This window comes from Bos javanicus, chromosome 25, assembly GCF_032452875.1.
Source record: "Bos javanicus breed banteng chromosome 25, ARS-OSU_banteng_1.0, whole genome shotgun sequence".
In the NCBI taxonomy this organism is placed as follows: domain Eukaryota; kingdom Metazoa; phylum Chordata; class Mammalia; order Artiodactyla; family Bovidae; genus Bos; species Bos javanicus.
Window position 1 is genome coordinate 36,087,803 of NC_083892.1, and position 12,594 is coordinate 36,100,396.

The 12,594-nt window shown below is 55.9% G+C and overlaps 2 protein-coding genes across 3 annotated transcripts; one reads left to right on the forward strand and one right to left on the reverse strand.

The window, feature by feature from the left end:
- Positions 1-759: 759 nt before the first annotated feature.
- On the forward strand, positions 760-6,680 carry PPP1R35 (protein phosphatase 1 regulatory subunit 35). 2 transcript variants are annotated; one of them, XM_061402117.1, is made up of 6 exons: positions 760-832; positions 1,937-2,079; positions 4,347-5,766; positions 5,847-6,099; positions 6,180-6,316; positions 6,426-6,680. In XM_061402117.1, the coding sequence occupies exons 3-6, from the start codon at positions 5,530-5,532 to the stop codon at positions 6,597-6,599; spliced, it is 801 nt and encodes a 266-aa protein (XP_061258101.1). In that variant the 5' UTR covers positions 760-832; positions 1,937-2,079; positions 4,347-5,529; the 3' UTR covers positions 6,600-6,680. The 2 variants fall into 2 exon arrangements, with proteins under 2 accessions (XP_061258101.1, XP_061258102.1); XM_061402118.1 differs by lacking the exon at positions 760-832 and having other exon boundaries at positions 955-2,079.
- A 590-nt stretch (positions 6,681-7,270) lies between these two features.
- On the reverse strand, positions 7,271-11,769 carry MEPCE (methylphosphate capping enzyme). The gene is made up of 4 exons (XM_061402112.1): positions 9,700-11,769; positions 8,287-8,505; positions 7,987-8,113; positions 7,271-7,868 (listed from the first exon to the last, which is right to left on the reverse strand). Exons 1-4 carry the CDS (start codon positions 11,362-11,364, stop codon positions 7,816-7,818), a joined length of 2,064 nt encoding a protein of 687 aa, XP_061258096.1. The 5' UTR covers positions 11,365-11,769; the 3' UTR covers positions 7,271-7,815.
- Positions 11,770-12,594: the final 825 nt, after the last annotated feature.

Consider the following 12,594-nt stretch of genomic DNA (forward strand, 5'->3'; position numbering starts at 1 on the left):
TCCTATCTATGTGACCTCGAGCAACTGAGTTAACTTGTCTGAGTCTCACTTTCCTTATCCTGAGAATATGGTAAATATTTATTTCACACAGCTGCATGAATGTGAGTGCCTTGCACAAGGGCTTGGTACCCAGTGAATCAACAACAGGTGGAAACTCTTCTCCAGAATGTATTATTAAAGAAGTGGTACTCGAGTGTGGTCCTAGACCAGCAACCTCAGCATCCCCAGGGAAAGGTAGAAATGCAAACTCTCAGACCCTACACTCCAGACCTCTGGAAATCAGAAACCCTGAGGGTGGAGCACAGCAACCTGTTTTAACAAGCCTGCTGAAGTTTGAGAACTCCTGCCATTTGAATGGGAATGTCAACATTCAGATTCTGAAGCCTAGGAGACACCAGAACCACCTGGAAGCTTGTTAAAAGTTCACATTCCTGGCCTCAAAGCCAAGGGTTAAGGTGGGACCTGGGAATCTATATTTTAACCTGAGATGAGTTTGATGGGGGACCTTGCACCAGAGGCTGCCCTGAGGGAAGATCACGGAAAGCGGTTCGGGACATAGCCGGCTCCAGCCTGCGGAGCTGAGGGCTCCCCACGGGTAGAGAAGGGGGATTTCTAGCTGGAGAAGGGAGGAATCTGGACTTTACCCTGAAGTCACTGTGGAATGGGGAGGAGGAGTGTCCAATGAGGGAAGGTCGTGCCCTATGTGAACACCTGCCCAACTCTTACGTCACCCTAAGAGAGGGCGACGCTCCGTCCGAAAGGGGCGTGGCTCAGGAAGGCGGGGTCTCTCCCACCTCCGCCCGGGGTCTGGTCGGACAGGCGTTCTAGTTCGGTGGGTGTGGGTGGGAAGAGGCCTGGCCAGAGGGAACCAAGCGCTGGGTGGGGTCTTGCGGGGGTGAGGGGAGAAGGGGGCGACAGAGGGGCGGCGGTGGAGCCGGAGCGCACTGGACTGCCGGCCACCCCGCGGTCCTGAGCTCCAGGAGGCGCTGCGGTGCGCAGACGCCGTTATCCCCGCGGCGCCGCCATCGCCCTCTGGCCGCGCCTTCCTGGGCCTCTGGATTGAGTTCCCTGCCTTCTGGCAGGGATGGCGGCGGGGGTGGGGTTTCATGGCGGTGTCCGCGAACAGGAAGGCCTACCTTCGTGAACCTCTGAGCCTGGACCGAGGGCCTGTCTGCCCCCCAACCCCAACCGCCAGCCCCGACGGCCTTAGCCGATGGAGGATTATGGAGGAGCTCCTACCCCGTACCCTTAAATACTCAGGCTCAGCCATGGTGACACGGGCCACTGGCGACACAGGTTTTACAGGACAGTTAATTTCTACTTAAAACAGCTCCTCAACAAGCTAGTGAAACCATGTCCGTGGATCCAGGAACAGTCGGCCTCTCTCTACCTCTTGTCAGCTCTCCGTGTCCGGTTACTATTGCCAGGTTCACCACCATTGAGGCACTTGTCAAGCGAGCTTTGCGTCGCTTTATTTAATCCTAAGGGAACGTCAAGTCGCCCTAGAAGCATCCTCCCCATTTTCCAAATCAGTAAGTGGTGGCTTAGAGGGGTTCAGTACCTCCTGCATGTTTCCAGTTAGTGACACTGGAGGGAAAGCAGGTCTGCCAGGCAAGTGCCCTTATCACAGACCACTGCTTTCACCACCTCTCTGAGCTTCCTCCTCCATCCCTCACGGTCACCCCTTGCCACTGTGCAGGTTGTATGCTGCACAACTCCACAGTCCACCAATATGTAGAACCTTTAGAGCAGTAAAGAACTTTGAGGAAGGGACAGGGTTTTCTCATTTGCACAAAGCAGGCTTCGGGGCTGGCCTGCTGTCCCTGCAGCCATCTCCCCACGTTTCTTCCTCTCCCTGGCACAGAACTTGTTGCTGGCGGAGGATCTGACCTCTTCCACTTCTTAAGCTCTCATTGCACCCAATTTATGCTGCTAGGGCTTTCATTCCTGCCAAGGAGCAGCTGATCTTCAACATCCAGCATGCCCCAAGACCTGCCACTTCTGAGCTGTATCAGGACACCTGCTGCTTCCTGCTGTGTCTGGTAGACCTGGCTGGTGTGGGCATGCGCTCTCTACCCGGTTAGCCTGAGCTGCTGCTGCTGGGAGTGAGGTTGGAGGGGGCTGGATGGGGAGGCCACCTTGGGGGAAGAGGGTGGATGCTGGAGTCCTGGGGAGAGTGGGAATCCTGGGTAGGAGAGAGGAAGGGGCTGGCTGCAAGAGATGCCAAGGAGAGGGGACTAGCCCCAGGGTGGTGGCAAAGGACTGAAATAAGGGGTGTGTGTATGATATTGGGGGATATTGTCTGAAACAGAAGCTGCTCAGAGATAAACTAGTATAGTCTTCACCATCCCCCCAACCCCCCATTTTACAGATGAGACTTAAGCCCAAAGAGGAGAAAGGGAGTGTTGCTGGGCTAGGGGGTGGTGGGATTCTCTGACCTCTGGCCCCTGGCCCAGTCCTTTATGGGATGTGAGTCCTTCCTACTCCTCTCCCTGTCCCCCAGGAGCAGACTTTGGACCTGGGACTGTGGAGGTGGTCTGAGTGCTGTAGTCACAGCACACTGGTCACTGGCGTCAAAGGCCTCTTTCTTCCCCAAGTTCACTTCCTGCTGGACTACCCAGTCCCTGCCTGCAGCCCCCTCTATGCCTTCAGCCAGGAACCAACCCAGCCTCAACCCTTTGTTGCCAAAGTAAACAGTGTTTCTTCAGTCTGGGGTGCCAGCAGGAAATGTACTGGGCGTTGAGGGGTTTTCTCAGGTTGCAGGACTGGCACTGTGTGTGTGTGGGGGGAATAACCTTTGGGGAGGGGGCTGGGTCCTGATTCCTAGGGCTCTCTAGCAGCTTAGGTTTTAGGAAACCTAAATGCTAAGGCCTCTGTTTCTTGAGTACCCTTCTGGGTTGCATGACAACGTGACACTTGTTGAGTATGATTGGTGACCAGCTAGGTGGTCATACTCAAAACGTTAAGATCTTGGGGGCCTCTGGATGGGCATGGCTAGACATAACCTTCCCTATCAGCCTCTGCACACAGCACGCCTCCCCATGGCCACCTCTCCATCTGGACTGTCATGGCTCCTGCTTCCTCCTCCCCACAGAGGCACCCACAGTTATTCCTCTGTGATCCCAGTACCAGGCTTCCCTCCCCAGTGCCTCCAACACTCCTCTTGTCTCCCACCACCTAGGCTTTCTCCTCTTGCCTTGGGCCTGGTTTTCCTTGGCAGTGCTCTGGGGCCTGGAGAAGCCCTCAAAGGAAGGATGATCCTTCATGGCCAAATCTTTCCCACCATAGAGCCTCCAATCCTAGCCCCCTAGGAATGGAGATGCTCTAAGGTGTGGATGAGATCCTGGGGGATGGTGGTCTGAGCCTGAGGTGCAGCCCAGACCTTTTCTTCAGTTGTATTAGTTTTCCGGGGCTGCAGTAACAAATTGCCACCAACTTGGTGACCTGCAACAACAGAAATTCATCCTGTCAGTGTTCTGAGCACATTTAAGGTAGGCTAGGCTAAGCTATGATGGTCAGTAGCTTAGGTGTAATATATGCATTTTCGACATATTTATCTCAACATAACCCCCTCATAAGTGGAGGAAGATCTTCAGTAGAGGGAATGGGCATAATTTCTTATTCCTGACTTTAGCTGGAAATCCTTTTAGTTTCCCTATTGAGATCCTTGAAAACTTTTGTAAAATATGGGTAACTATCCATTCTATCTGATCTTCCACAGCATTTCTTGGGAAGACAATGAATGGGAAAACAAATTAAAAAATGGTACACAAACATTTCTGTTGACTGTTAACCCATTTTGGGAGAGCCTCAAAAGTCTTGAACGCAAACTACTTTTACCCAAGAAGAAATAGAGGCTCAGAGAACTGAAAGGGTCTGCCTCAAAGAACATGAGGGAAGGAGGTGAGAGCTCCCATCTTCTGCCCCGCAGTCCAGAGGTCCAGGGTAAATCCCCCAAGCCTTTTTTTTAAAAATGGTACTCAACATAGATCTTTATTTTTTATATAGATGAATATTTTTTAAAAATATTTATTTTAATTGGAGGCTAATTACTTTACAATATTGTAGTGGTTTTTGCCATACATTGACATGAATCATGAGTGTACATGTATTCCCCATCCTGAACCCTCCTCCCACCTCCCTCCCCATCCCATCCCTCAGGGTCATCTCAGTGCACCAGCCCTAAGCCCCTGTCTCATGCACCGAACCTGAACTGACAATCTATTTCATATATGGTAATATACATGTTTCAATGCTATTCTCTCAAATCATCCCACCCTCGCCTTCTCCCACAGAGTCCAAAAGTCCGTTCTTTATCTCTGTCTCTTTCGCTTTCTCGCATATAGGGTCATCGTTATCATCTGTCTAAATTCCATGCTGCTAAGTTGCTTCAGTCGTGTCCAACTCTGTGCGACCCCATCGACGGAAGCCCACTAGGCTCCCCCGCGCCTGGAATTCTCCAGGCAAGAACACTGGAGTGGGTTGCCATTTCCTTCTCCAATGCATGAAAGTGAAAAGTGAAAAAGAAGTCGCTCAGTCATGTCCAACTCTTAGCGACCCCATGGACTACAGCCTACCAGGCTCCTCCATCCATGGGATTTTTCCAGGCAAGAGTACTGGAGTGGGGTGCCATTGCCTTCTCCGCTAAATTCCATATATATGTGTTAATATACTGTACTGGTGTTTTTCTTTCTGACTTACTTCGCTCTGTATGATAAGCTCCAGTTTCATCCACTTCATTAGAACTGATTCAAATGCATTCTTTTTAATAGCTGAGTAATATTCCATTGTGTTTATGTACCACAGCTTGCTTATCCATTCGTCTGCTGATGGACATCTAGGTTGCTTCCATGTCCTGGCTATTGTAAACAGTGCTGTGATGAACATTAGGGTATACGTGTCTCTTTCAATTTACAGATGAATATTTTAGCGGGCTTTCGAAAAGGAAAAAGTCACAAAGGGCCATTCACCCAGGCCACCACCTAGGAAGGACCCTGGCTGGAGTCAGCGAGCCACGCCCTCACTCACACTGGGTCTGGTCAGAGTAGGGAGGCGATGGAACACCCAGAGATGCCGTGGAGGCACGGAGTAGGGAGGTCCAGTGCAAGGGCGCTGGGCCGTTAATTAAAGATGTCCCACTTAGTGCCCTGGCAGGGAGGACTGACACAGTCCGGATTCGAGCAGAAGCCAGGTGGTGACGACTGGACAGGGCGAGGAGGCTGTAGCTCGTTTCAAAATGGAAATGGTCCTAAAGTGGACCCGTAGGGCTTCCGCGGGTTTGCGCTCTAAAACCCTGGCCTGGGGGGCGGGGCGAGGTGGTGCAGGCGGAAGCCCTTCGAGAGGCGAGGGAGGAGACAACGGAAATGACGCTTAGGCGCACCAATAGGGCGGGCTAGGGTTGGTCTCCCCGCCCCCTTGGGTAGGGGCTGACGGTTTCCGGTAGCGGCGTCTGAGAGGGCGGGGGAGAAGAGGTGGCGGTTCCGTGACCCTTAGCCCCCAGCAACCCCGCACCCCTACAGACGCCGGAAGATGATGGTCTATAACGGGTCACAGCTGGAATCGGTGGAAGAGGGAGAGGCCGTGGCGGTCCCAGGGCCACCCCCAGAACCCCGCGCTCCCGAGCCCGGAGCCCCGGTGCCGGAGCCCGGCCTGGACCTGAGCCTGAGCCCACGGTCCGAGAGTCCCGGACGCGGACGGCCCAACTGCAGCCCGGGACGGCGGAAGGGGCGGGCGGACCGGCGGGGCGGGGCCCGCAAGGGGCGGCAGGTGAGCTGGGGAAAGCTTGGCCGCCAGCTCGCTGACGACCCCCCGGCTCACCCCTTCACCGCCCCGTTCTCTGCTCCCAGGTCCGCTTCCTCCTGGCGCCGCCTTCCCCGGTCCGGTCCGAGCCGCCGCCGGCCGCCGCCTCATCGAGCGAGAAGCCCGAGGCGCCTCAGGACTTGGGGGCGCCGGTGCAGCAGAGTAGCCTGGCCCTGAGCCTCGAGCTGCAGGCCGCGAGGGCCGCAGCCGGGGGCCAATTCGATGCCGCGAAGGCCGTGGAAGAACAGCTGAGAAAGTCATTTCAGACCCGCTGCGGCCTGGAGGAGAGCGTGACCGAGGGTGAGGGGGGCAGGCGGCCGGCCGGGCGCGGGAGCGGGGGTGCGCGGCGCCGCTCACCTCCGCCCCTCATGCGGTCTCAGGGCTGAACGTGCCGCGCTCCAAGCGGCTCTTCCGAGATCTGGTGAGTCTGCAGGTGCCGGAGGAACAGGTTCTGAACGCCGCGCTGAGGGAGAAACTGGCGCTCCTGCCGCCGCAGGCCCGAGCCCCACCTCCAAAGGTGAGGCACCTGGGCTGTCTCCCCTACCACCCCCCCCTCCACTCCCCACCCCCAAAGGCCAGGGCTTCAGTTCCCCTTCCCGAGTACAACCTTGTTTGTGCTCCAACAGGAGCCACCTGGCCCAGGGCCAGACATGACCATATTGTGTGATCCGGAAACATTATTTTATGAATCTCCACACCTGACCCTGGAAGGTCTGCCCCCGCTCCGGCTTCAACTCCGGCCCCGTCCTTCAGAAGATACCTTCCTTATGCATCGGACACTGAGGCGATGGGAGGCATAGACCGGGGGTCTCCCTGGATTGCTAGTTCGTATTTTTTGGTGTTGAAACTATTTATCAGAATAAAGTGGTTTTGCTAATAAATGGGACTCTTTTTGGGAGCCTTAACATGGGGTCAAGACTCAGGTTGGAAGCGGTCAGAAAGTCGTTTTGGCCCCCTTTTAAAGAAACTTGGTAGTGATGAGAAGCAGAGCAGGCAGGTTCTTGCTAAGTCGTGTCCAACTCTGGTCCTAAAAGTGCCTTCCCCTGGTTCCACTTCAACTCCATGGTTAACTCTTCCAAAGTCAGCCTGTGCCCAAAGCTTCCACAAAACAAATTTTGTCAGTGGGTTTTTTGGGGGAAGGTAGATGGCTTCTTCAAAATTCACATTATATTCCCTTTTCCTGGCTTAGGGTTTTCTCTATACTCATGTGTAAATAGCAACCCACTCCAGTCGCCTTGCCTGAAAAATCTCAAGGACAGAGGAGCCTGGTGGGCTAGTCCGTAGGGTAGCAAAGAGGGGGACACAACTGAACACATGTAGAGAGGGTTCACTGGCATTCAACAATCTTCCCAACCACTGAAAAAAACACCTGTTCTCTTCTTTAAGACTGTAGTTTGGGCAGAGAGGAAGCACAGGTTCTGCCAGGAGCCACCATCTTTGCCCCCTCAAACTACAGTGTGCCAAACACACGTGTGGGGGCCGCTGCCCTAAACATCAAGTTTATTGTGCTGTTCTCACATTCTGAACCCAACCACCTCTCCCAGTGGGGGACAGCAGAGGGAAGGATTTTCACAGTACCTGCATGCCTCCCCACCGACATCCCCCTCTTAATCCTCAGCCCATGTATTGGTGGTCTGTTGAAACGCAGCTCAGGACAAGGGCCGAGGAGAAATGAGTCTCTCTCCTTGGGAGAACAGGAGGAAGAGGCCAGAGAACTTGATACCCGCCACCTCCCATGCCCTAGGAGAACAGAGGGCAGCAAACAGTCCATGCCATCCAGCCCAGTGGGCTGAGGGAGAGGAAGATGATGGTTCCAGCACAGCTGGGCTTGCTGCTTAGGTGCCAGAGGTGTAGGGAAGAGGCTGGGGCAGCAACACAGGAAAAGCTTTCTCTGCAGATCCAGGAGAGGAAACTGTTTTTGGAGCCAGAAAGAAAAGACCTTGAGATACTTTCCTCTCCCCCTAGGTCCTTTGGAGCAGCAGGCAGCTTCTTCACACTTTCTGTTCAGGGGGCCACTTAGTGGCTGGGGGACTGGGCCTTGTGGAACAGGTACACAGGACGCTGGAAACCTGAGGGAAGAGTGCGCACTCAGTAGGGGCTGGCAGGGCCTCCAGACCCCAACACTGGTCTGCACCCTGCACCGGCACCGGCCTCCTTTCCTCCCTGGACAAAAGAAGCCAGCCTTACCTCTGGAGGTGTTGTTGGGTGTGGCCACGAGCTCATAGCTGGAGAAGCCCACCTCTGGGGATGTCAGGTAGGAACTGAACTGCTCTGGCTTCAGCTGAATTCGAAAGTAGTTCTTATAGATTCTTTCCTAGGGAGAAAGGTAAGGGATCACTTCAGCTTATTGCCTTCTTGGCTGGTGAAGGCAGGCCCACCCGGCGAGGCCTTTTCACCTTCTTCAAAAAGTCTCTCTGCTTCTTTGAGGTCTTCTTTGCCTCAACTAAAGGAAGGACTACCCCAGTTTCCACAGAAACCCCCACTCACTGTGAGAGTCTTTCTCCGGCCGTAGGAAGACCAAGGCTGGGGCTCTAGGACTAGGATGCCCCCAGGACGTAGGTGCCGATAAATCCGGCGAAACATGCGCTTCAGCCCCTCGTCTCCCCAGTTGAGATGCACCCACTTGGTGAGGCTGAGGCAGAGCACCACATCATACTCGGGTTTCTGGGCCTCCACCAGTTCGTCTCGATCCAGCACATAGTTACCCTGAGGGTGAGAATCGGGGGTGAGGACAACAGAGGTGAAAAAGAACCACCGCCCCTTCTCAACCCACTGCGCAGCCTCACTTGAGTCCTTGGCCAGGCTTCTCCGACACTCCTCAAAACAACTCCCAAATGGTGCCTGCCCTCTTTGAGTCTCATTTTCTTGCTCTGTATTGGTGTTAAGCCAATCAAACATAGAGCTTGAGTAATTTTAAATTGAGCAAATTATCCACAAGGCAATCAAAGCTAAGTTCAAATTGCAGAGAAAGAAGGCTGGGGTTCTCCGAGGATCCTGTCCAGTACTTATTCCCCACAGGCATTTAAGGTGAGAGATTCAATGTTCTGCAAAGGGGCCCAACTCATGTTGAAAGGGAGACCTGTGGGTTCCTTCCCTAGGTGGGACTATCAAAGTTTCAGGCCTATTCCTTTTTTCCAGAGAAATGAAGACCTCCATCTCTCAGGAGACCTAGATGATTAGCTCACTACCACCCCTCTGCAAAGTCCATTCTTCTGGGTGTAACTGAACACACTGCCAACTATTCCTGTAGGTGGACTAACTGAAGTGTTGGGGACTGATGTGCAGTCAGGGCACAGATACTTAAGACTTGGTACTCTCCTGCACAGTTCCCCATCCCACCATCTAGGGTCAGTGTGGTGGTGATCTAAGACCAAGTCGCTGGGGTTCCTGGCCACTGACAATCAACTGTGTGTGTAACGCAAATGAGGTCCCTATCAAAGGGCAGGACATAATTAGCCAGCCACTAGCCTAATCCTCCTCCCCATCCCAAGACATTGAATGTCTGACACCCATCCCTTCAGGCACCTACAGAAGCCTGGAAGACAAGTTTTCATCTGGACCACATCCCCCAGTGAGTATGAGCAGCAGCCTCCAAAGGAAAGTGGATGGGTCTAGATTACAATACTGTCCAGGAGCAGAGCAAATGGAAGCTGCCTCTATCCTGGGGCTTGTCATGAGCAAGGACTCCAGGTACAGCCCCTGCCTTTCCAGGTTATAGAAGGGCAGATACAACCAAAATGGAATCAATGGCAGATTCAGACCACTCTCTTGAGGACCTGGCTTCTCCAGGGAGGGGTGCATGCATAGGAACCCTCTGGGTCATAACCCTCCTGGCCACGTTCTCATTCTCTCTCATCTTCATGCCTGACCCCTATCCCAGGAGCCTGGGGACCCTCTTACCGTGACGAAGACAACGTTGTTGGGGAAGACCGCTGTGTCAGCTCCATCCAACGGCACTTGGGGTGCAGCAATGGGACCACGGCTAGCTGTCAGCGAGGCTGGGAAGTAGCTCCTTTTTCGGATGGCTGTGGTCCCCTCCTCACTCTCTGCTCCTGGGCTCCCCTCAGAAGTCTGGGGTGGCAGACGCAGCTCTTCAGATAGGTAGTGTCGGATGTTCTGGCGGGCTGAGTGGATGAGCTGGGCATCGATATCCAGGCCCACCATGCGGGATGGGCCCCACTTACAGGCAATGCTCAGGGTCAGGTGGCCCACATTGCAGCCCAGATCGAGGACGTCCCGACCCCGAAACCACTCAGGCTTCAATACCCGAAGGCGCCCATCCTCACAGGAAGGATTGCGGTACCCATAGTACTTGCAATAATTCCCATACTGGAACTTGCACTGTTGCTTTTTGAAGGTTGCAGCAGGTAGTGGCTGGAGGTGGTGACGGCCCCCCCCACTCCCTCGGCCTTTTTCCTTGGAACCCTGGCCTCCACCCCGAGCCCCCGCCTCTGACTTGCTGGAAGTCCTGCGTCGTTTGCGATGTCGTGAGGAGGAAGACGGGGGTGCAGAGGTAACTGAGGCAGCTGGAGGGGCTGAAAGGGAGCCTGAGGGACCCTGGAGGGCAGATGGAAGGGGAGACACGACCTCATCCCTGCAGTTGATGGCTGTGTTGAGTTCATAGGGTTGGGGGGCGTCCCGGTTCTGGCCCCCATGCTGCTGCGTGGTGCCCTCCCCGTGGAGTGAGGAAGTGAGGGGGGTTGTGGGCAGCGCGGAGTGGCTATCATTCCCTCCCGCTGCCTGCTGCTGCTGGTGGTGGTGCTGTCCCCGGTGTCTATGCCGCTTCCGACCAGTCTTGAGTGGCGAAGCAAGGACAACTTGGGCCTCATCAGTGCACGTATTGAGACTGAGAGGGTCTGTAATATCTTTGGGGATGAGGATCTCCACTGGATCTCGCCCCTTGGCCGGAAGCGGGGATGACTTAGGGGTCTCCGCATTGAGTGCACGGCTCACTTCCTCATCCAGAAGACTATTCAGGTTCAGGGGATCAAAGATATTGCCCCCCAGGAGGAAGTTGGAGGGTAAGACAGAGTCACAGTCCGAATTAACCCGCCTGCGTCTCTTGAAGGCCGGATGTTTGAAGCCTCCACCACCTCCCCCTACATGACAGCTATTTCTCCTCTTGCCCCCACCTCCCCCTGGGGGCCGGTGGGGCTGATAGCCATTCCGGGGTCGAGGAGGAGCAGGGGGGCCCAGTTCTGTTCCGCCTCCTCCCCGTCGCTCCTCCCCCAAGTCCGGGGGAGCGGCTCGCCCGTGCGGATCCGACAAGCAGGCCTCCCCGTGTGACTGCGCCTGGGGGCCGCCCCCTCGTTGCTGCTGCTGCGACTGACCGCCTCGAGGGGTGGATGCAGCCCCGGGGCTCTCCTTGCCGGCCCCAGAGGCCGGGGATCCCGCCGAGTGAGCGCGCGGGCCCGGCGCACGCTGCGTCCCGCCGCGGAGCTCCCCGGAGGCGGCCTCTCGGTGCGGTTGCACCGTGGGGCCGCCCCCTCCGCCCGACTCATCTTTGAGCGGCGGCGGTGGGGCCGGGACCAGAAACGGCTCTTTCTCCGCCGCCATCTCGATCATTTCCTCCCCTTATTCCGTTCCAGTCGAGGGCAACCAGGGGGGCACCGGGGGCTTAACCCCCCTTCCTAGACCACGCTCCCTTCCCCCCCTCCTTCCCCGAGTGCGCGCGCAGTGCTGCTCGTCTCCCCTGGTCTCGTGCCCAAGCGCCTCCCCGGAAAGCTCGCCCCACTCGCCCGCGAGACCAAAACAAGATGCCCGCGAGACCCGAACAACTCGAGGACTCAACCGCGCGTGCGCCGACCCCTTTCTCCTCCACCACTACCGCTCCGGCGCGAGCGCGCACGGCTGGGGCGCGTTCCTCTCTCCCGGGAATCACGCATGCGCACTCTGCCACCACCCTGATTGCGCGCGCATCGGAGTACGAACCAACTTAACGGCTCCGGGAGTTTAAATATAGCCCTTCTCAGCCCGCCCCCCACCCCCAGAAGCCCACCACCCCAAACTGACACCCTACTTCCCTTCGCAGCTATGTCCGTCCCTACTGATATCCTTTTGTCTCTGCCGCGCGATCCCACCCACCGTAGGCGGGGGACGGGGAGCTGGTGTGAAAAGGTCTCCTTGACACCCGACCCTTGTTCCTGAGGAATGAGTCTCAGCGGTCTCCGCCCGGCTCTAAACCCAGCAACCTCCCCACCCCGCCTCCTTCCTCCCCCTAGCGAGCAGCGCCTGCGCACACCCTTTTGGGCTTGCGCGGGTAGATGCAGCACGTGCTGGAGATGACGCCCCGCCCTCCGTGCTAGGGGCGGGGACTGTTACGTTACTTCCTCGGGTTTGGAACACGCAACGTGCGTCAGCACGATTCGGAGGGGCGTGGCTAATGGGCGGGGCGGTCCTTATAAATTATTCATTACCCGGTTGTCCCCCGGTGCCCACCCATTTAGAAAGGCTTCCGAGGGAGCGTAGGGGTGCACCTAAAAAGGAGCGGAGGGGAAGGAGCGGAGCATACTGACCGTCTTCCTACGAACTGTTCTCAGTATAACACGATAGATCATTTTAACTCATCCCCCCCTGGAAAATAGTCTCTGCTGAACTGGAAAAAGAAAAAAGAAGCACTAAAACAGGCGATGTTGTCTTAACTTCCTCTTCCCCCTAAACGGCCGCGTCGTTCTCTCACTCCTCTGCCGTCCCCCCGATCGCGATCACCTGGGGACACCACGCCCTCCTCTCCGCCTCCACACCCACCTCCCTAACACCAACGCCTCCGCCCACCACCCGACGCCTGCGCACGAG

What these genes read in the sequence shown, in the direction of transcription:
- PPP1R35 (XM_061402117.1), top strand. Translation starts at nt 5,530, where the DNA reads ATGATGGTCTATAACGGGTCACAGCTGGAATCGGTGGAAGAGGGAGAG. An exon ending in GGAGGAGAGCGTGACCGAGG is followed by an intron (nt 6,100 to 6,179) that starts GTGAGGGGGGCA and finishes ATGCGGTCTCAG; the next exon opens with GGCTGAACGTGCCGCGCTCC. An exon ending in CCCGAGCCCCACCTCCAAAG is followed by an intron (nt 6,317 to 6,425) that starts GTGAGGCACCTG and finishes GTGCTCCAACAG; the next exon opens with GAGCCACCTGGCCCAGGGCC.
- MEPCE (XM_061402112.1), bottom strand. Translation starts at nt 11,364, where the DNA reads ATGATCGAGATGGCGGCGGAGAAAGAGCCGTTTCTGGTCCCGGCCCCA. An exon ending in ACAACGTTGTCTTCGTCACG is followed by an intron (nt 8,506 to 9,699) that starts GTAAGAGGGTCC and finishes TCTCACCCTCAG; the next exon opens with GGTAACTATGTGCTGGATCG. An exon ending in ACCCAACAACACCTCCAGAG is followed by an intron (nt 7,869 to 7,986) that starts GTAAGGCTGGCT and finishes CTCTTCCCTCAG; the next exon opens with GTTTCCAGCGTCCTGTGTAC.